Source organism: Zeugodacus cucurbitae, chromosome 4 (assembly GCF_028554725.1).
Source record: "Zeugodacus cucurbitae isolate PBARC_wt_2022May chromosome 4, idZeuCucr1.2, whole genome shotgun sequence".
In the NCBI taxonomy this organism is placed as follows: Eukaryota; Metazoa; Arthropoda; class Insecta; order Diptera; family Tephritidae; genus Zeugodacus; species Zeugodacus cucurbitae.
In genome coordinates, this window is record NC_071669.1 from 34,415,301 (window position 1) to 34,439,072 (window position 23,772).

Below are 23,772 nucleotides of genomic sequence, written 5' to 3' on the forward strand. Positions count from 1 at the left end.
CTGGTCAAATAAAACACGCCTAATGCCTCACATAAAATGTTTGGCATTGAACGTCAATGTCAATAGATTTGACAGTTGGTATGCAATAATTTTTTCCTTCGAACACTGTTTTTCGTTTATTATTAAGTTCACCTTTTTGTGTAAATAGGTTTTATTAGTAAACGTATACGTATCATTTTTTTATTAAGTTAAGAGTTCTGCGTGTAAACACGCTCTAATGTGAATTTACCGCACTTAAATGCTTGTGAATGTCAATAAACGAACAGTATTTTCTTTTGGATCAAATGTCAAAAAATGTGGATAACGTTAAGATGCAGTTTGTTTGCTACATTTGCGAATTTTGCAAATGTAATTAAAAATAGTTTTGTGATAAGTACTATAAGTTTAATCGCTATATTTACACATACGGTATTTCTATCAAAATACATATCAGTTGTATAATGTTCCTCTTTTAAAAGTACTGTATAATAAATAACAATATATGAATAATAAAATTTAAATGCACAAAGTGTTTGTTAAAAATAGAGTGATATTAATTCTAAAATACTACTTAGTGAAATATTGATTAATGTACATAAAAATTTCGTGCATGTTAAAGCATGTAGTGTAAAGGCTTTTGAATAGCGGAAATATTCCAATAGCCTGTTTATAGTGAAATTATAATTTTTTTGTTGTATTTATAACGCAATTTTTTTGCTTTTTTTTCGTGTTTATTTTTTCTTATTTGTTCGTGTATGTTCCCTCTATTTTAACGATAACGTACTAGGTGCAAAGGTGTTTTATTGTGTGTATTTAGGTTCAAAATTGTTGTTTCTAAAGAGCTTAATATAAGATTGCCAATTCAACTTGAAGTGAATTTTCAATACTATTAAATGTTAAAGTGATTATTATTAAAGGGCAGCATTTGATCATATATGTATGTACATATAAATGAATGTGTATGTAATAAAAATTTTCATAGAAATTTTAAAATGAAAAGGTTTGGAAACATATAATTTAAATGTGAGTTAACTCTTTGATAACAGAGAAAATATAAAGATGAACAATAACAATAAAGTGCGGGTATAAGAACATTACAAAAGCTATAATATAAAAGTTTGAAGTGCGTTTTAATTCAGCAACTTTGAACAACCACATTATGGCATTGTTGAATAAACTTTTTTTTCCAACTGCCAATACATCCTCTCTTTCTCCTTCAAACTCACTTTCAACGTCTCCCACTATACCTGGCACAGCATCAACATCTTTCCAAACTGTAACATCTGCTTCAGGAGTATCTTCGGTAAAATCGTTGGATCATTCGCGAAATTCTGAATCTGTTTTCAGAGGCATAAGTGGAGTATCTAGTCAGCGTATACAGAATAACAATCAAGCGGTACACTCCAATAATTATTTAAGGTAATACATACAAACAATAATAGTGTAACATTTATTCTGCCCTATACTCGGACTTTCAAATTGTGAGTGAAAGTTGACCAGCATTACAGGAAGACATTTTTTGTTCTTTTATCATGTAAAAACTAGAACACATTCAAAGAGGTAATTTAGCATTTGCATAATGTTGAAATATGAAAAGGCAGAATTTTTATCGAGAAAAGAAAACGCTATAAGATTGACCTATAGTTTTGTGATTTTTAAGCAGCCATTTTAAATGCAAAGTACCTTTTCCATGTTTGCTATACTTTTTACAAAGTTATATCTGGTACATTCAAAAACTCGTCCGATTCTCTAAATATGTATATTTATACATATATATGTGTAAATTTGAACTAGAAGAAATTAATTTCTTTATTCACTATATTTGGTGTTTGACAGGATAAATTCATTCACAATTTCGCTAACTTCGAAAGGTATCATCAGTTTTGGTTTCGCTTGATGAGTGATTTGTCCATTCAATGGAGATGGGTTGTGCGAAGTATCCATTGATCAGGTTTAATCTGTGCGTTACAGGTTATGAGTTCAATAGTATTACATATATGAAATATAGATCATTGCATTTCCTTTACAATATATGTGCGTAAATATTAAAATATAACAATATTTTTTGTCTTTAAATATATATTTGTTTAATATATCGTCACCTAAAATGCAAAAGGCCGTAACTAACAAAAAATTCAAAATTCACTTTTTGATTGATTATGAATACTTAACCGAAACACGTGTACACAGCAAATTTTACATGCATACGTCCAAAAATAACGACTTTATAGGCGAGAATCAGAAGGCCGCAACTACAACTTCAACAATTTCATAAACCAAAAAGCCGTAACTACCCTTTTTTCATTCTCTTTGATTCAATTTCAATGTGACACATTGTGTTATCCGTAATTACAGTTGTTTTCATTATCTTTCATTCTTATCAAATTGTGTTATTGTGTTTTGCCTTTCTTCAATACAGGCAAAAAATCCGGAGAGCCAACTGTTAATATGATCCGTGCCTTGGCATATGATCCATCTGGAATAATTTATTATAAAACAAATATCAACGACGATTATAACGTTTTGCCACAACGTACACAACACAAATTTAGGGACATCGAACCTTCACAGTTACATACCAAAAGAATATCAATATCCAAAAAGAAATGGAAACACCTGCAGGAACTTAAATTTTTACTTCCGGCTGACTGCCACAGCTTTTATGATAATATACCCTTTACATCTTAACCCTTCTGCTATGTTTGGGTCAATTTGACCCAATTTTCAGTAAAACTCGTCGAAATTCGAATGTTAGTCTAGTCGTATTGTATTGATTCTTCTTCTATTTGTTAACTGCAGTAAAAGGAATAGATAAATATGAAAATTAAAATAATATCTGTTTTTTATGTTGCTGGAGGATGCCAAATGTAATTTCATTCCACTTATTACGTTGTTGGGTCAATTTGACCCACCTAGTATTTTGAAACATTTTTCCGTTTATTATTACATCACTCGATCAAAAACGCCGACAAAGAAAGCTAGTTCTCGGAAATCGAGTATATTTTGCACAGCTCTATGCTCTGCCAGAAATTAATCCACCAAAAAACGACAGCGATGTTTCTTCTGTCATCATACAAAAAATTCGAACAAATATTAAGCTGTTTGTAGTACGTGCCAACAATTTGTTTGCAAGGAACACAGCAGCTTAGCTTGTGAAAATTTCCGTTAAAATATACATATCTCAACTATTTTCTACAATTAACATACACTTAAGTTGATTCAAATAAAAAAATATGAACACTTTAAATAAAATAGTGTTATTAGTGGAGTTTTTATAAGTGGGTCAAATTGACCCAAAACACTATATGTGTAATTTTTTCCTAACATAGCAGAAGGGTTAAACCTATTCTAATTTACTATTCGTATTGCAGGTTTTGTTGTTTTCAAATGAATTATTTTGTTTTTCTTAACCAGTTTTATTTAATTTTATTTTCTCGAATTAAATGTATTAATTAAATAATTTCTTTTGAGTTAAAATACTTACAATAAATAGATACAAAAAGACATAACTTGTTAAAAACTTTTTTAGTTACAGCCTAAAAGCACATTTTCTTATTTTAACCATTGCTTTCATGTTATACACAATTTTTTTCAAGTAGTTACGGCTTTTTGGTTTCAGAAAAATTGAGTGCAAAAGGCCGTAACTAACATTTCTTAAAAACTGCTTTTCTCCCATTAATTTGGTTTTCAGAAACAAATCCGTCTTTGTTTTCTAAGCTTAAATCTACAATTTGGATATTTAGCTTTAAGTAATCTTTAATCTATAACGTTTTTTGCTTCTCCTGTAAAATACTAAAAATGTTAGTTACGGCCTTTTGCATTTTAGGTGACGATATGTATGTTTAAAATTTTTTTTCAAAAGTGGCTCACGCGCATGCGGGCCGAACTGAACATATTACATACATATGTATGTTTACCTATCCCTTTGGTGGTTTCGTTTAGTTAACACATGTATATCAAAACAAGACAATATACCAAGCCATTTACATATAGAATTTATATAAAATTTTATTATTTATGACATGGTAAATACAGAATTCATTGATCAAAAGACTAATTTTTTTTAAATCAGCATTTTATATTGTAGAAACATTTATTAACTTTAAATTACCGAATGCAAGCGTAAACAACATTACAAACTTATATGTATTTATTTACGTTCCTATGTAGTAGCAGTTGAAAATAAAACAATTGGCGCTTTGCCGAGTTGCTAGTTGCTTTTGAGTTTATTCGCAAACAAGATCGCAAAATAAAATGTGTATATATGTACGTACATGTGTACATCTGTAATCTGCAATAAAATGATGCTTGCTAGTCTAGTGTTTTTCGCCAACGCGTGCATATGTTTACATATACATATAGAAATGTATATGAAAGAGTTTGTAAATAAAAACAATCACATGACTCTCTAATCGGCTGCCACCCGTGATTATTATGTCATATGTTCGCATACTGGTCGCTAGCTGATATTGCCTTTTTACTTTATATCATCCGTATTCTTTTCTCACTCTCTTAACGCTCCCAATGTGTTCAGAGTTGCCAAAAGCATAGTAAAATTCGATTGCCAAATTAAAAACTTAATACAAAAGTGAATTCGACTAATAAACAAATGAAATAAATTTTAAATCTAATGCACTAATATGTTTCTGATTTGTTGACGTAATATTTATTTGGTCCCAGCTTCAATGCCCTTCATTTAATTATCAGTAATGCACTAATATGTTTCAGCTTCAATGCCTTACATTTAATTATCAGTTTATGTTACCAAAACTACAATAAATATTTGCAATCAAATAGCTGTTTGGTTAAAGAAAAATTATAAATTTAAAAAATTTCAAATAATTTCGGTATTTGAACAATTTACATCTAATCAGTTTAATATTGTATAATCATCCTCATTTATAATCAGAAAAATATACAATTAAAATGCAAACTAAAAGAAAAATATTATTAAGTTCATATAAACTTTACAATTCATGAATTTAAAGCACAGAAATTCATATACTTAACGTAACTAATATATTTATATTGCAATACAAAAGGCAAGAGTTACATGTATATAACAATGTGCAAATGAAATCGGATGTTGTGTATAATTTTGTATATAGATGAGATCGAACCACTAAAGATTCCTCGAAGTCGGCCTACAACTTTACAATTCAGATGGAATATGTTCCTTCTGTGCCAAAAATGGGTAAAAACAGATAATTAGTTCCTCTAGCTCCCATATACATACATATATTAGGTTTTCAAATCTTTGGAGTATAATATATAATATATAATATTGAGTATAATAATGAAATCGGTCTAAAGGTTGGTATAATTCTCATACTTCTATTAAATAAAGTTCACCAATACCAGAAAATGTTTCCACTCCTTTGAGAATTGCGAATTTCAGGATGTTTGATTTCACCTAAACTTGTCTTTCCTTACTTGATTTAAGGCTGTGAGATTTTGGTGACTGTATATCTAAATTTTACTATAAACAATTAAAATCGTTGTAACAGTTTATTTGATGTATAAATTACTTTAAAGTGAACTTCTGAATTTCCAGTTAAATTGTCTCTAAAAATGTATTAAGCAACATATACAAAACATAATTTTGCTAAACTAAGGTATGATTTTAAAAAATTACTTCAAATGGCCATTAATTAGTCCAGTGGATAGTGTTCATTTAGCTAATTTCTTTTTCCTTGCGGATCGGTAGCTCTAAAAGTCTGTATGCGTTGCTACTGACCAGTAATTACAAATTGTCAACATTCCCTATGTTACGATTATGAACTTGTTCGTTTTTACGCAATTGCAGGCTTCTAATGATAAGCGTAATACTAGTTTTCATTACTACGATGATTAATATTGTGTTGATTATTAGTTATTCTTATATACATTTTTATAGAAAATATATCGCTCATTTACATGAATAGTGTCATAACTCAAAAACACGATTTTTGAGTTGAGTGTGCAGAAATGTGCACACACAATTTCATCATCCATATTGTATAAAAATTGCATTCTGATGCGTAGAAAAATTGCCCGTGAAATAAAAATTGTGACGTCATTCAGCTTGTTATTTTGCATTATTTTTTAACTTCAACAATGGCCCATTTCAATTGTGCCAGAATTAGTCATGTTTTTTCATAAAGAACGACATATTTTATGTTACAATACATATTGTGAACATGTGAAGTTTAATTTCTTTTCAGAAATAACGACATATTTTGTGTTAGAACGATCTATATGAAAAGGGAGTTAAATAGTTCATGTTGCTTTTTTCAGCAATAACGACACATTTAACTTATGTCAGCGAAATTAATTTATATTTTTCACAAATAACGACATAATTCAAAAGGGGTCAAAAAGCCTTAGTACTCTCTTTATAGTCCACTTATGTTCAACTTTGTATTTAATATATTACACGCCACTAGTTTAGTTAATAAACTTAGGCGTTTTTCTATATTTACTAAATAAGAGACAATTGAAAACTTTAAACAGCTCTCCTGAAATCGACTTTTTTGAGTACTGGGATACTGCATTGAACACTTTCAGAGCTGGAGCACTTTCGTCCATTCGAACAACATGACCTAGCCAGCGTAGCCGCTGTCTTTTTATTCGCTGGACTATGTCTATGTCGTCGAGTAACACATACAGCTCATCATTCCTCTTCTGCGGTATTCGCCGTTGCCAATGTTTAAGGGACCATAAATCTTCCGAAAAATCTTTCTCTCGAAAAAAGTAGAACTAACGGCGCGAGTGTTGTTTCCAATGATATCGATATCATCGGCGTACGCTAGTAACTGTACACTTTTATAGAAAATTGTACCTCCTCTGTTTAGCTCTGCGGCTCTTACTATTTTTTTCCAGCATCATGTTAAAGAAGTCACACGATAGTGAGTCACCTTGTCTGAAACCTCATTTAGTATCGAACGGTTCGGAGAGGTCATTCCCGATCCTGACGGAGCTTTTGGTGTTGCTCAACGTCAGCTTACACAGCCGTATTAGTTTTGCGGGAATACCAAATTCAGACATCGCGGCATAAAGGCAGCTCCTTTTCGTGCTGTCGAAAGAAGCTTTAAAATCGACAAAGAGATGGTGTGTGTCCTAAAGCCACACTGATAAGGTCCAATCAGTTTGTTGACGATGGGCTTTAGTCTTTCATACAGTGCGCTCGATAGAACCTTAAATGCGATGTTAAGGAGGCTTATCCCACGGTAATTGGGGCAGATTGTGGGGTCTCCCATTTTGTGGTAAAATTTTCGAGCATTACCCCTGTCCGCCAGCATGTCAAGCTCTTCATACTCAAGCATTTCGGCGTCTTTCTTTTTTGTCTGCAAATGCGTCTCGCTTCCCTCTTCAGCTCTGAGTATCTTTCCCATCCCGCTCGTGTTGCGGTCGATCGCAACATTGCGAGGTAGGCAGTCGGTTTTCTCTCCACTGCGAGACGACAATCTTCATCATACCAGCTGTTTTTTTATTTTTCCGAAAGCCAATAGTTTCGGTTACAGCTGTACGTAAGGAGTTTGATATGCCGTCCCACAGTTCCCTTATACCAAGATGCTGATGAGTGCTCTCAGAGAGCAGGAGTGCAAGTCGAGTTTGTGACGTGCGCGCTTTGCTGCACAGAAGCGGGTGAGTATCTTAGCTGCTACAAGATAGTGGTCCGAGTCGATGTTGGGACCACGAAGCGTACGCGCATCAAAAACCCTGGAGACATGTCGTCCATTTATCACAACATGATCGATCTGGTTGCGAGTGATTCGGTCGGGGGACAGCCAAGTAGCTTGATGGATTTTCTTATGCTGGAATCTAGTAGCCATATTTCGGGCCCCAGCGATGACGATGTTTCGTCATGGAGGCTGAATTTTCCGACTGTTGTGCCAAAGACACCTTCTTTACCCACCCTAGTGTTGAAATCGACAAGTACGATTTTGATATCGTGGCGGAGGCAGCGCTTATAGGTACGATATTTTGAAGAATCTCGCTTTGATGCGGATTGTGGCTAGACGTTCATCCACCGGAGTGAATGCCAGGACTCGACGACGGAGTCTCTCTCCCACCACGAAACCCACGCCGAATTTGCGCTCCTTTATATGGCCGCTGTGGTAGATGTCACAATGACCCACCTTCTTCCGTCCTTGTCCCGTCCATCGCATTTCTTGGATTGCGGTGATGTCAGCTTTAACTCTTACGAGGACATCAACCAGCTGGGCAGTGGCACCTTCCCAATTAAGGGCCCGGACATTCCAGGTGCATGCCCTTAAATCATAGTCCTTAATACGTTTGCTGTGGTCGTCATCAAAATTGGGGTTCCTTATCCGAAGCTGTTGCTTTCTATTATTCGTTTTTATGTGGTGGGTCCCAAATAACCGCATAAGCGGGATTCACCTTCTCACTTTAGCTCGCCTCCAAACGGATGTTGGTAGGCTACCCAGATGATACTTAGCCTAAGACCGGAAGTCGTGAGCTGCTTGAGCCACATGCAAAAGAATCGTTCCTGGCCACTTCCAAGTGAATGGCAGTCAGAAACTTTCCTCACTTACGTGAACTTCTACATATGACTCCTTCCTCCATTGGTCAGGTTTAATCTGTGCGTTACAGGTTATGAGTTCAACAGTATTATAATATGAAATTTAGATCATTGCATTTCCTTTGCTATATATATGCGTAAATATTATATTAAGCTTGAAGATAACATTCTTTATCGTGGCGGGGATGATATTCTAGCGGGGATGTTTATTCTATATTGTATATACATACATACATAACAGTATCATATATTTTTCTACGTAACTGAAATAATCATACATCGAGGAGATGATAAAAGACCATAGATCTCTGACGCTAAAAAGTATTTGAAACTCTGATTAATTTTTGTTGATACCTTGCGGTATTGGAAAATAATACATGAAACTATTGATAAGCATGATGAAAGAAGTTCAACGTCTTTGAGTGTCGTGATGTACATTCCACTGAAATTAGCTTGATTTATTTTTTGACATGAATTGCCTGATTTCTACTTTTGTCGACATATATATTTGATAATTATTATAGACTATAATATAGTACTATTATAATAAGTACTATTTGACAACTAGTATGTCTCTCAGTGTATGTAATCAGAGATTAACTAGAATGATAATATTGTTAACACATCTATAGAATTTTGAAAGGAACGTCAAGTTAACTTCAATTTTTCTTTCTTATTGGTAAGAACTGTCTACAGAGACTGCCACTCTATATAACTCACCTGTGAAAAGTTTACCAAACATTTTATAAAAACCCAAACTTAGTTTTTCTATTTTAGTATTTTTTATACATCTTGACTTTTTGAAAATAGTCAACAAAAAACCTAAAAATATTTCATTGATAAGATAGTATATGAAATGGTCCACTTATTTAAATTTTCAGAGCAATCACAATTGTCTTTGAAATTAGTAATTTGTTGGATAACCTCTGTCTGTCCGTCTGTGCAAGCTGTAACTTGAGGAAAAATTGAGATATCTGGATGAATCTTGGTACACTTGTTTCTTGGCACCATAGGAAGATTGCTTTCGAATATGGCCGAAATCGGACCATAAATAAAGCTATGAAAGTAAAATTTGGTACAAATGATCGCATTGTGAATTTGCATACTTGGATATAATTTTTTCGGGGAAGTGGGCGTAATCCAACCCCCTACTAAGGTTTTTGTACATATCTCGTTAACTACAAAAGCTAGAATAACGAAACTCGCTAGCTAGTTTCTTTTAGGTATTCACTTATGCAGTCCAAAAATGGAGGAATTCGGATTATAACCACGCCTACCTCCCATACAAATGGCTGATATTCGGTATATACTGAATTTATATAAAAGCGTCGACAACGGACCATAAGTTTTCATGGCCCCATATATGGAACATTATCACCTCAGTACTTCTAATAAATTTTAAACCGAAAATATAGGTCGTCATATATTTTGAAAAAATTCAAAGGGAATATTTTTATTCCAATAATATGTTTCCGTGCCAAAAATTAGTGAAATCGGGTCATAACTTCTAATAGCTTCCATATACCTAATATTAGGGTTTCCAAATTTCAATGGATTTTAAACCATATACATACATACATATATGCTGAATATATGAGTAATATTGTGTTTTATATTAATACAATTAAATAAATAAATTGCGAGAGTATAAAATGTTCGGTTACACCCGAACTTAGCCCTTCCTTACTTGTTTTTTATATATTCCTGCTTTTCTTTTGTGCCATGTTATCCTCAACCCACCGGAGAAAAACATGTTGATAAAATAACCTTTAACTGAATAAAATTGAATCTCTATTATAGCATTCTACTTACTTTTCTTATTTTGTTAATATTTTTTGGGTTATAGTATATTTTATAACGGTAATGTCTAGCATTCGGATTTTTTTGTAGAAAGTAATAACAAAACTTGCAAAGGTGTACTAAAATATGTAGCAATCATTACAATAAAAATTTGTTTGGTATTTTAATGCCAGTATCCCGTTGTAAACACGTTTACAAATACATTTTTTAAATTAGTATTTCTAATTCTAATTTTGTGGACAACTGTATATACCGTTATATGGTAAATATATGGCAGAATTTTTATACTCCCGCAGCATGTTCCACATCTTATAATAGTTTCGTTCACCTAACGGTTGTTTGGGTAAGGTATCCCACTCTATATATATATGTATACGATAACTAGAGTAAAAACTAAGATATAAACTTATTACACTTTTTTTTGTCACATTGAGGAGATTATATATTGCGAATGGCCAATATCTGACCATAGCCGTAGAATAAAATGGTTATAGCCGATTACTGTAGAGAGAATCTAATAGGTTTTTTTTTTATATATATTGTAAGGGAATAAACTGTTCACAAACACTGAAAAAGTTAAATAAACACGAATGTATTTTTAAAATAAATGCTTATCGTTCATTTACATGAATAGTGTCACAACTCAAAAAAGTCGATTTTTCAGGAGAGCGATTTAAAGATTTCAATTGTCTCTTATTTAGCAAATATAGAAAAATGCAGTAAGTTAATTGACGATATTAGTAGCGTGTGATATATTAAATTCAATGTTGAGCATAAATGGACCAAATAGAGCCATTAGTTCACTCTTTTTCTTGGTCATAAACGTGACCCACTTTGAATTATGTCATTATTTGTGAAAAATATAAATACATTTCGCCGTCATAAGTCAAATGAAATGATCGGCAAAAACGATGCCGAAAAAAGCAATATGAAAAATTTAATTAATTTTTCAGTAATATCGTTGTAATACGAAATGTGTCGTCCCTTCTGAAAATAAAATCAAATTCACCTTTTCACAATATATGTTGTAACACAAAATATTTCGTTATTTCTTCAAAAAGAATATAACTAATTCTGGCACAACTCAGAAGTTTCGTTATTGTGGTTAAAAAATATTGCAACGTAACAAGTTGAATAACGTCACATCACAAGATAGTGTCCGAGTCGATGTTGAGGTCACGAAGCGTACGCGCATCAAAAACAGTGGAGACATGTCGTCCATCTATCACAACCTGATCTATCTGGTTGCGAGTGATTCGATCCGGGGACAGCCAAGTAGCTTGATGGATTTTCTTATGCTGGAAGCTAGTACTACAGACGACCATATTACGTGCCCCAGCGAAGTCGATCAGCCTCAGACCGTTTGGCGATGTTTCGTCATGCAGACTGAATTTTCCGACTGTTGTGTCAAAGACACCTTCTTTACCCACCCTAGGGTTTAAATCGCCAGGCACGATTTTGACATCGTGGTTAAAAAATATTGCAACATAACAAGTTGAATAACGTCACATTCTCATTTTACGTTAAATTTTTCTACGCATCAGAATGCAATTTTTATACAATATGGGCGATGAAATTTCGCATATTTCTATATACAGAAAAAGCTCTTTATTCGCGGGGTATATGTTCCATAAATATGCCGCGAATACAGAAACCGTGAATACGGGAAGGTAATTTATATGAGATTAAAGGGGATATGTTCCTAGGTGACAAGAAAAAAACAAATAGGTATATAAAAAAATGATTTAATTGAAGTTTCTGAACATTTTAATTAATTATCTTAAGGATTAGGCAATGGTTTGAACCATTTTGTAATTTTTTCTTGCTTAGCAGTTTTCAAAAGCTCCTTCAATTCAGACTGATACACAGCAGGCGCATAAGCAATTTGTCTCTTAAAAATTAGACTTCGTTCCATAGACGGATCAATGTTCATAAAGAAATCGCAGAGCTCATTCGCAGGTGATCTAGTCGGGTGTGCTCATATAATTACGCCAATGTAACGAAAACTTAGCAATCACGATCTCTGTAAAAAAAAAAATTATTAAAAAGTGAAGAGTTTATTGGTTCCATTTAATTTAAAGTGTGTTTTAAAAGTTTTCTAAAAAATGGGTAAGAACAAGAGTTCAGTTCCATGTGCCTTCTATATGGAAATATTACCAAAAGTTCAAAAATATTGCTAAAATAGTGGAATATTTAACATTTTCTTGTAATAAGATCTATTTTACTTTTTTATTAGTCCATTTGACAAGAATATTGAGTTGAACACCTATTGGAATAATTTTATTATTATGTATGTGATGTGATTAGATCCGCGAATAAAAAAATGTTTAGTCGCGAATAATGAAATTGGGTCTCGTTTTTTTAATCCGCGAATAGTGAAAACGCGAATAAGGAGCTTTTACTGTACTTAACTCAAAAATCGTGTTTTTTTAGTTATGAAATACGCTAAAAAAACTAAATTTTAAATTCATAAATTTATTTTCAAACAATGAATTCTGAGAAGCTCTAAGTATCAACAGTTCTATCCCTTGACTTATATATTTTTAAATTTAATTTAAAATTTTGAAGTTCCTTTATGTTGTCTGCCATACTTTTAAAAATATTTTCATATGTAACTGTATTTATTCCGGGTACTTTTAAGATATATGTAAAACTACCGGTAGGAACAATACTATTGTACTTTGCTTACAATTACTTGTGGCGCTGAAACAAACTAAAGTGCAAGCAGGAATTCGTCCATGTCCTGTATTTCACAGTTCCGTTTTTGTTAACGATTTAACATGTGCCAGAAATCGAAATCGTCATATTGTTTCGTTTTGAAATCGGTGGGCCATGTCCACACGATTAATATACTTATCTCAAAATTTGGAAAAATTTTGATTATTTATTCACTAAGATAGAGTTAGTCTAGTTTATGTAGTTTATTTGCTTTATTTAATGAATTAAATATACTAAAACTTAAATTGTAATTTATTTCCTTCTATTTGCCGAATCATTATGAAAACGACGGATGAACGGCAGGTTTATCTTGAATATTTTTTCCATAAAGTTCTTCAATGACAAAATCTAAAATTTGAAGGCGGCATATGTTGTGGAAAGCGCAGCATCCACGTTCGGCCTTCCTTTCCGTAAAAAATCTCAACGTAGGTGTTAAACAGCTATGACCGATGACTTCATATATACATATATATTATAGGCCTTATATCACTAATAATATTTTCAAAGTCTTCTTTATTTATCCTTTAGAACGAAATTAATCTATAAATAATCAGATTCTGTATGTTAACGTTGGACATACAGTTTTATACGTTTATACACTTACACTGTCTCTGGAATATCTAAAGGATACGTCTGGCAACTCATATTTACAAAAATATTTCCCACAAAATGTTTATTAAATGAAAATTGTTTGACTACCAGCTGTTTCGAATTTAAGTTCGAATCAGATTGAAATCGAGTGAATTTCATCACACCTCAAATTAATTCATGCAATTTGAAATTTCGGTATCAAAATGATTTCCAGCATATGCCTGTATATATGTACATATTGTTTTGACAAGCCTTTCGACATAAGGGCTCAATCTTTTACCAATTGTGCAGCAATTTAGTCAGTATGCCAGCAATAATTATTGTTCCGCAGTAAGACTGTTCATTATGAAATGACAAACTAAACTGAGTACAAATCAAATAACAGCAGCATGCATAAGATTTGCTCTAGAAACTGAATAGTCTAACAATTTGATTTAACTTTGATCTCTACTTTCAATCCATGCAATAAGGGACAGTAATACATGTGAAGCCTTAAAATTAGAGTTGAAACCTAGCTTTACACGACGTCACCGAAAACAACCATTCAGTGAACTGTAAAAATTGTAATTGTTATAAATCGTCGTCAAAACTCGTTCTTATTACATTTCACCAGTGCCAGATTATCCTTTGAAAGTTGATCACTTCCATCCTTCTACTTCCTCCTTTATTGAATAAATATTAAAACCTAGTTTTTAGCAAGCTTCTAGCATTTATCGTGTAAAGCGACAATTCACGAAATGAAAAAAAACTAATAAATAAACACTTAGAGAAATGTAGAAGTAAATCAGATTGTAGTAGGTATTAAACAGTGGTACTGTATTTATATTCTTTTGTCTCATCATTTTATATACTGGGTGTTGCTCGCAACAATTGCTAAATGTTCTAATTAACATCAATAAGTATTTATGTGCATATATATGTGAATGTATTTATGTATGTTTTTGTATTTAAAGATATCAGACACATGATTCACATTAATCTTCATCACGAGAAGAGAAATGATAACAACTTTTTTTTTTATATTTATGTAGCTTTTGAATATAGTAATGAATTTAAGCCAAACATTTACAGTAATAGAAAAATAGTCGTTGATATAAATTCTCTGTCTTGACCAAGCAATTGTTTTTTTTTTGTAGTATTGATATGTACATATATGTAAACAGTAATAATAAATAATTTAAAAATATTGAATGAAATTTATATGCCAACAGCAAGAAAAAGCCTGACTACCGAACGGTAAATTGAAATTTTAGAATACATGTCTTTTAATAGAATAATTACATTTATTTAGAATATATGTACGTATATTCAATATCTTCAATTTTGTGAATTTACATGCAATACACCGTATTTCAATCTAATTTCCTAGTAGGGTCTGCTGCGGCAGTTTAATTTTTGTCCGGAACCCTTACCCTAGATATATACATCGTATTTTATCTGTATTCGAATTACGTATACGCTGTGGTAAAATTGATCATTTATTTAAACGAAGAGAATTGTATCAGTAAAGTCTAAACTTCATTTGATGTGCTAAATTTTATCGATTTGGTATACATATTAAGTATTACATAATATCTGTAATTGGCATAATCTTTTCTCTATAAATTTGTTGTTACTTGGATTTCGTATGTAAATAAACATACTATATGTAAACAAAAACATTAAATTATTTTTTCGCAATTCTAATAAAATAAGAAAATCCCTAACGGTTATTTTCAAAGCATAATCGTTACAACCATTTCCGATCTTTGACAACTAAAGAAACTATTTTCATATTAATATTTAAAATTCATATTTTATAGATGTATGTAATAACATCTACCTACATGTTAATATATATATTTGACTTCATATTATTCATATATTTTGCTTTTCGAGTTCGAATACTTGGGAGTCAATTAGTCTACCAGTGTGAAACTTAATTGATGTGTTGGTCAGCACGTTTGTTCGCGTTTGTGTACAGTTTAATGACTGGGCAGATCATGTGAGCTGCCTACAAAATTCACGCCAACCATTTATTCCGTTTGCTGACGTCCAAGTTTCTAAAACAGATCGTTTGAATCGTTTTATTACGTTTTGTGTTTGCTCGCTACTATTTATTTATGGATGCCAAATACCATCGCAGTCAGCCGGCGAGAGCCAAACTAGTACAACGCATAAAAATATATCACGATAACGTCAAAACAGTTTAGTTTATCGTTAACGAATACGAATCAACACTGGACTGTGACAAATGAAGCTACCTACTGCGGCCACAATCTCTGTTAAACCACAACGCAAAGTGCGTTCAAATAGCTCGTTTCACATTTTGTAATACGCTTATAATTAAACTTATTTTTTGTGAAATTTCGATTCGATAAGCAAGTTCAATTTTAATGACCAATTTAAAAAAAAAAAAATTAATAATAAGAAAAAAAAAAACATAATAGACACTTCGAACTTTATATAGTACAATAGAACTCTAGGATTAAAAACTATGCAATATCTAGTTGTTTATCGCGAGTGAGAAAGTGTTCATAGTGCCAAAGACGAATGTGTCTTCTCAATTGCTTCTTATTGCGGCGACTGTCTCTTTTCGTTTATAAATATATACATAAACATAAAATGCGGATGATATTATCCACATATTGATATTTTACAACCCCATGATAACAATAGAGTGCAAAAAGTATCGTGTCAAACCATATTTGTTTTTCAAATATGAGGAGACCATGTGCAATTAATATGTTTTATCAACTTCAACGGTGGCACTTTTTTATTTGCCATCATGATAATATATTGGTCTTTGTTTATTGACTATTGGACTATTTGACATTTATTTTTAGTAAAAGTCATAAATATTTAAATTATACAATTGTGCAGTAAAATATATTTAAATTAAAAGAAATTGTGATATAAGGTTTTTCACCTTTGCGAATGCGTTCCGTTATTTTGCGCAACAAGTAAGTGTTTTTGAATAAAAAAAATATGTATGTGAATGTATGTGCTATACATACAAACTTAACAACAACAAATTCGACAATTGATACTGAGGTGAAATATAATTTCATCACTAAGTAAAATCCAAATGTAATCGGTACGAACCGAATTTGAACCTTGCACACCAACTTAAAAAAATATGTTTACGGCTTTCATTCTCGTCATATTTGAATTGCTATATTTCATTTATTGGATCGCTATCTTTAAATAAAAATATTTAAATAAGTGGACGAATGGACATATATCGTCATTTATATGTATATTTTTAATTATAATCTTTTCATTTCGCTAAATAAACTGAGAGCTAGAACTGCTGATCGTTATCGTTGCTCTATTATGCCCACTCAACTTAAATTGGCTCGCATACTTATGATTTTAATGAATAATGCTCACGTGCTTTCCTAAAATTATAGGAAAATCGCAAAAATGATAGAAGACAAGATTACGACAGGCTGAAGCGTTCACGACCCACGAATAGGAATTGGCAACAGAAGAATTGTCAAATGGAAAACCGAAATGTGAAACATAGTGAACCAAATTGAATAATGTACAGATAAAATATCACAATGAACGTAATTCTTAACATCTTCATTTATAAAATGATCCAATATAATAATGCATATTTATAATTAAAATTATATGTTTTGTTACAAAAAGTTCCCCATTTTGCCAACTTTTTTGTTGGTTGGAAAAGTGAAAAAAATTCTTTATATACGACTTTTTTGTACTATTGTTGTTTAATACATTTTTCACTTAGAATTTTAAATAATAATTAAGCACTAGCCTTGACTTCAGCTCTTTGTTTTGGTTTTATTGTTTTGTACCACCGTGCAATTTTGTTTTGCTCGCGTGTTCGGGGTCGTGAAAGTTGTCACTCAACAGGAACTCAAAACCTAAAAAAGCTAATTACAGTTAGTAATCTTGTCTTCTATCATTCTTGGGAAAATCGTATAGAATGCATACGTATGTAGATATTTTATAACCAAATCGGTTAAATGTGAATCAACCATGATATTGAATACACTTAACGGAACAAAACGGAATAAATAGTATTACGATTGAACAAGTTTATGCAATTTTCATGTTATAGAAATTTAATGAAAATTTCAATTGCAATTTCAATCATAAATGAAAAAATATAAACAAGTAATTTTCCCTAATATTTATTTATATATACGGCTTACTACAAATCAGCAACAGATATACAGTTTATTATTTTGTTATATTCTGAAAATTAATACATAAATGTACATCCATATATATATTTGCATACGCTCTATGTAATGATTTTATTTATTTCATATTTCACAATAAGTTATTCTCTGTTATTTCTACAGTCAATTTCCATTTGATGGTCGACAAGTGCGAGTCCTGCTTTATCGAGAATGCGACAAAACCGGCCGCAAATTGTTGTTCGACTCCAACGCACTGCAAAAAGTGACATTGAAGGAAACAAATGGCAATGTTGGCAAGCGTGGAACTGATCGATTTACACGATTCAGTGAATATACTTCGAACAATCGAAACCGAAATGGTAATGCGAATTATAGTAAATCCCAAGCCTATAAAGCACATTCCAGTAATAGTTTCATTGAAGTTTGTGAAGAATATGGCTATAAGGTGAGAAACAGTGTAATACATATGCATAGAATCCAAATTAATTTCTAACAAATTGTTGAACTTTGTTTTTAAATTTGTAGCATGTACAACCAAACTCTGCAGAATTTACCAGTATTGGCGAAATGGTATTTGGTGCCTCGGCCATGTCCTTCCGCGGGACAGCATTCAAAGTACATTGGCTACAACAGCCTCCCCGTATATTATGTTCGCAAGTTTTTCTCACACCCGTTTATTCTGGCAATGGTCATTCGCCATACTCAACTATTTCCACAAACAGCTTGGCCACACCACGTACTTCTATCTCTAGTGAACATGGCTCGATGGATAATTTTTCAATGAGTTCTTTTTCATTGCTGGGTTATCCTATGAGCGTTGGCCGACAATGTAGTCTAACACCAAGCGATCGTAATAGTTTCATAACTAGTCCGCTTGATGTACCGGATCAACAATCATTATCAACTTCCTCTGATGGCGGGAGAGCGGATAGTGCACCACGTTTTTCGTCAACATATAGCACTGTAACCGATTCCGGTTACGATGGTATGAGTAGAAGTCAAACGTCAAGCGATCAGTGGTCAGCATCGTTTCAGTACTCTACGCGCAGTAGTCTCGGCTCAATGTCGTCGGAGCAAATAGATACATTGCAAAAATACAATTTTGAATCAATATATTTTTCATATACACCATTGTTCGACGATAACACAAGTGATGGTAGCATTCAGCGTCGTATCTCCCGTAATCTACGCACATCTTTTGAGAATGAGCATGCAATTAATGATTTAATTGGATTCATCAGTGATAACTATACGCCAACTGGGAGTGCTAATTGTGGTGGTAGTGAAGGTGGCAACATGGGTGTGCCGAATTATAGACGAGCCAGTTATAGTGCGAATGAATCACGCAGTAATCCCGAAATTGGTCGACGTCGGGATACCTTGTCAAGTGTCGGCGGCAAACCATCGCATCGACGTGCTAAGCTGGGATTGGCTGTGTGCATCACAATGAGTGAGTCTTTTGAAGAGGAGATGGAATTATTTTGTAGTGAACATATAGCATTGCTGGAATCAATGTTGGGGCGCTTGCGTGCTAGTACGGAACGAGCATACATTAATCATAAAGAATTTTACCAGGTTAGTTGAATGATTTTACTTAACTTTTAATGTCAATTCTTTACAACTATAGATCACAACTTGTTTAGAATTCTTTAAAAATGTGTTTTAATTTATTCTATTCGATTTCATGTCCAAATATATGTATAACTTCTTACAGATTATGCTTCAAGCGTGGCTGGAGACACAGCAGTGGTTTAGCGACCTGTTTACTGCACCTCGCATCAAATGCCCTATTTGGCTTAGTATTACCACAAGCGGCAACAAATACTCCAAAAGCGTTGCGGAAAAATTTATGAAAGAATTATGTTGGCTGCTATCATTTGCTGATACTAAAGATACTAATTTGTGAGTATTAAATAAATATTACAATATAGAAATAAATTATTTTATGAATTTACATATAAATAATATTCCCTTATTGCAGTTTTATCAGCACTATGCTGACGGCCATTTTAACACACCATCTTGGTTGGGTATCGACAGTTGCCGCATTTAATTCAACATCTCTGACTGAATCATCTACGGCAGCGATAGAACAGAGGGCTAAACTTCTACAGGTATCGCAGAAACACCCTTATAATGCTCTGTGGGCACAAATGGGTGACTTATACGGAGCTATTGGTCTGCCACCACGGTTAGCCCGGACGGTTGTATATGGGACTGAAAAGTTAGCAGTTGAAAGACTGCTTAATATACTTACCTACTTTATACGTTGTGGGGAGGTTAGACGTTCTGCTAAGCGAGAAGACTTTAATAAGGACACACTCAATTCTCTAATTCAAAAGAGAAAAAATGAAGTATTAAAGAAATCTACCAGCGGTTCATACTCACGTGGTTCAAATCTGAATAAGGCATCGCTTTCTGGTGGTGTAATTAGCGATTGGAGTAATATTGGTGGGGGGCTAAAGCGCACGCCTACTTGTAAACTTAATTTAAACACTATATCAGATAATGGAGAGTTATCTGAAAATATTATAGGAGAAGAAGAGAAAAGCAGCGATGAGGAGTTGGATGGAGCTCAAGTTGTCCGCACGTTGAAAAAGAATGAAATTCCAAATGTACTAGCGTTTAGAGACTCCCGCTTTGTTCAACAAGAATTGCGAATTGGCAACTATCTAATGGACACCGGCATTGAAAAGAAGTCATTGTTAAAAATTGGCACATCTCAAAATATAAATAGCAGCATGTCATTAGCAGATAGAGAGGGGAAAATAAGAGTTTTAATTACAACACCTGATAATGTTGAACTGTGTATAGAAGATGAAAATTCTCTCGGCGGTGGTAGCACAAGTGAAGAAGGTGCTGTAGAAGCCATAGAAATAGATACTGGCATTGAAGGACCCTTTTCATGTGCGGAAACGGGTGTTGTGAATACAGGAAAAAGACACTTCTTCTGGCAAGTTGTAAAAGAAGGACTAAGCCTAAAGCAGCTTCAACGGGGAGATAAACCAACTCATATGTCTTATTCTGGTGACAGCGATCAATTACAACGCCAAATGGAATTAGATCAGCCAGTTGCCAATCTGTCGCTTTCAGATCTAATAACTCAAAATAGCATTGGGAAGAGTGATCGTATGACATGGGGCATTGAACCGCGTCGTGAAAATGTAAGTTTAGAAGAAGAAATTCACTTTGACAACTGTCAGAAGAATCGTGGGAATGGGAATGGGAATGCAAACTCTATTGAAGGTGTTGTATTTATGTTAGGCGAAAATGAGCCACTTGTTAATATTAAGAAAAGCAACGAAGATCTTATTACAGCGATTGAAAAAGAGGGTACAAAATCAACTCATTGTGGTGACACTGATAACGGCACGACTCAACAACTTTGTCCGCTACATCAACGTACACACGGCCCAACATCAAAGCGACACTCGGGCGTTAAATTTAATTTCGAACAGTTCCCGCAAATCGCCACTAACTACATGAAAAGCAAAAATTTGGTTTTATCCAATTATGACCTGCTGATGGACAAGAGCGCGAAACTCGAAACACAAAGTGGTGGTATAACATTAGAAAGTCTAACTTCAGAGTCCTCGGCATCTGCGTCCACAGCTATTGGGAGTACTCCAAACAATTCTGCGGAATGTATGGTTTGTAATAGTATACTCAACTCCTATCAAACACCCTCCAACGCTACGGAACTAGAATTTGAGACAGATGAGGTTCGTTCGCCCCATTGTCAACAATCAGCGGCCAAGGTGTTGAGGAGTCCAACAACACACATGCCATCGACCAGTACACGTCCCTTGCAGTCTGTCAATTCAGCTGCTTCAATAGATACGTTGAAATCTTCGTCTGTAGACAATTTTACTGAATTTGAACCTAAATTATTCTCACCTCCGTCTCCAACGGATCGACAGAAAACATACAACACAAATACACGTAAAGTATCCTCACATCGGGGTTCTATCTCATCGGTTGCTGCAAAGTGCGCTGCAGTAAATGAGGCATTACATTTGGTGAAACTGCCTGTACCCGGAATCAGAGATATACCGCAAGAAGATGAACCAAGTACAGCAGATGGCATGAAATTGCGTGCAGGTTTCGTGCCGTCACTTTTTCTCAATGTCAATGATCACTACGTATCTGATATGGTTCTACAGGTAATTAAGTTTTACATTAAATTGAATGTAACAATCATGATTTTGTTTGTGAAATGTTTGTTCTTATAGGGTACTTGTGCACCTCCAGAGAAATGGCACACGACACTTCGCGAAGATATGGCTTTGTCCGCTCGTGCTGCATCACTAATTTCATTGCCTGCTGAGAATGTGGCTATTGTAGCGGATATGGAAAAGTGGGATGTACGGTTGATTTCACCACAACTTCAACATTTTCCATACGTAGGCGAACAAAGTACACCCGTGGGAATGTCTCAATTAGTTTCTAATATGCTCGAAACCGTGCTTGCAATGAATACAGCTGGAATTTCCGCCTATGAGGTTTGTATTGCTATTGATGTTGGAATTTGTAATAAATACGGATTTTTTCAGTGTTTGGCATTTCTCGAATCGAAAATGCAAGAAATCTTTCTTCAATCGGAATCTTTAGCGGCCTTCCTGCTTGAAATAGAATTTTGTCAATTGAGTACAGTAACAACAGCGCTTAATCTTAGTGAAAACGATATTCCTTTGCTATTATCGATCGCATCCATTCACACACCTCAAATTGCTAAAAAGTGTGGAATTAGCTTCAGGTGACAAGCTATCATTCTAAAATGTTTTCAATTTGGGTGAAGTACTTTAAACAGTCATACAACGCTCAATTAAATACTCTAAGTAAAATGATATTTTCCTCACATTCATTTTCGTTTTTGTTTTTAAAAACAATGAATTTCTTGACAGGTCAGATCATTTATGTGATCTTGTGATATGTTTATTATGTATATATATTTATAATAGGAAATTACGATTAGCGTAGTGAAATTATTTATAAAAAAAAATCACATTCACAATTCGATGTTTACAGAGAATTTGTAATTAATACAAATTCCTGCGAAATGTGTGATATACTTATATGTATGTATATGTATTTTCTTATCATAGTAAAAATTGTACATAATTTAAGAATTTAAAATTGCTTGTGTCGATATTAATGAAACTTAAATTAAATTAAATTATTACTTGTCGAAATAGTGAGTATAGACTAAGACTAAGTATTTAAAAACAATGTGACATTTGAATTTTCATATGATAACACCTTAATGAAATACATTATATATATATGTGTTTTGTTTCGTAGTTTCCAAAATGGATAAATACGAACAGGACTTTAGTCCGAGAAAAAAATATATTGATTTCAATGTATTTATAAATAAGGATATACTAAAGAAAAAATAAATTAACAATAATAATAATTGGATATAATTTTGATAAAAAAAAAATAAATTGTATTTTATTATTTAAATGAAATATGACAATTCCTAATTTAGAATAGAATACAATAGAAGTTTTAGAGGAATGCACTGCCTTCTCTATGTCCGAAAATTTTACTCCTACTTCTGTGAAGTGTCACACATTCTAAAAGCAGGGGAGTTACTGTGTAAGGCGTTACTAATAGAAATGCGTTACGAAAGGGAATTGCGTTGCGAAGGGAAATCGGTACTCTGTCAAACTCTCTAATTGTAGAAAAAGTTGTACTGTTTTTTCGTTCACATTTTTTCAAAAAAGTTAACATTACTGGCAGAAAAAAATGAGAATGTAAACAAATTCAATAATAGAAAAGTCAAACACGTAAGGAAGGACAAAGTTTGGGTGCAACCGAAAATTTTATACTATCATATTATTATCTACTAGCAGACCGCTCCGGTTTCGCAAGGGTTTAAACAAACATTTCAAAAGTTATAAATTTTTACACACTCTCCCATACATAAGTATGTACTTTTCCGTTTCTTGCGTGGGTTCATTTTAAAAAAAGTAAAATTAGGAAAATTCGAAAATTAAATTA

The 23,772-nt window shown here is 33.1% G+C and overlaps 1 protein-coding gene and 1 long non-coding RNA gene across 7 annotated transcripts; one reads left to right on the forward strand and one right to left on the reverse strand.

Moving 5' to 3' along the window:
- Positions 1-290: 290 nt before the first annotated feature.
- On the forward strand, positions 291-23,168 carry LOC105216582 (uncharacterized). 6 transcript variants are annotated; one of them, XM_029043095.2, is made up of 8 exons: positions 291-408; positions 1,026-1,398; positions 17,929-18,211; positions 18,292-19,341; positions 19,481-19,668; positions 19,748-21,929; positions 21,999-22,268; positions 22,320-23,168. In XM_029043095.2, exons 2-8 carry the CDS (start codon positions 1,139-1,141, stop codon positions 22,524-22,526), a joined length of 4,440 nt encoding a protein of 1,479 aa, XP_028898928.1. In that variant the 5' UTR covers positions 291-408; positions 1,026-1,138; the 3' UTR covers positions 22,527-23,168. The 6 variants fall into 6 exon arrangements, with proteins under 6 accessions (XP_028898928.1, XP_054084629.1, XP_054084628.1 ...); XM_054228654.1 differs by having other exon boundaries at positions 329-348; XM_054228653.1 differs by having other exon boundaries at positions 392-408; positions 980-1,398.
- LOC128921346 (uncharacterized) lies at positions 12,035-15,571 on the reverse strand. The gene is made up of 2 exons (XR_008470791.1): positions 15,439-15,571; positions 12,035-12,326 (listed from the first exon to the last, which is right to left on the reverse strand). It is a non-coding gene; the product is annotated as an uncharacterized LOC128921346 (long non-coding RNA).
- Positions 23,169-23,772: the final 604 nt, after the last annotated feature.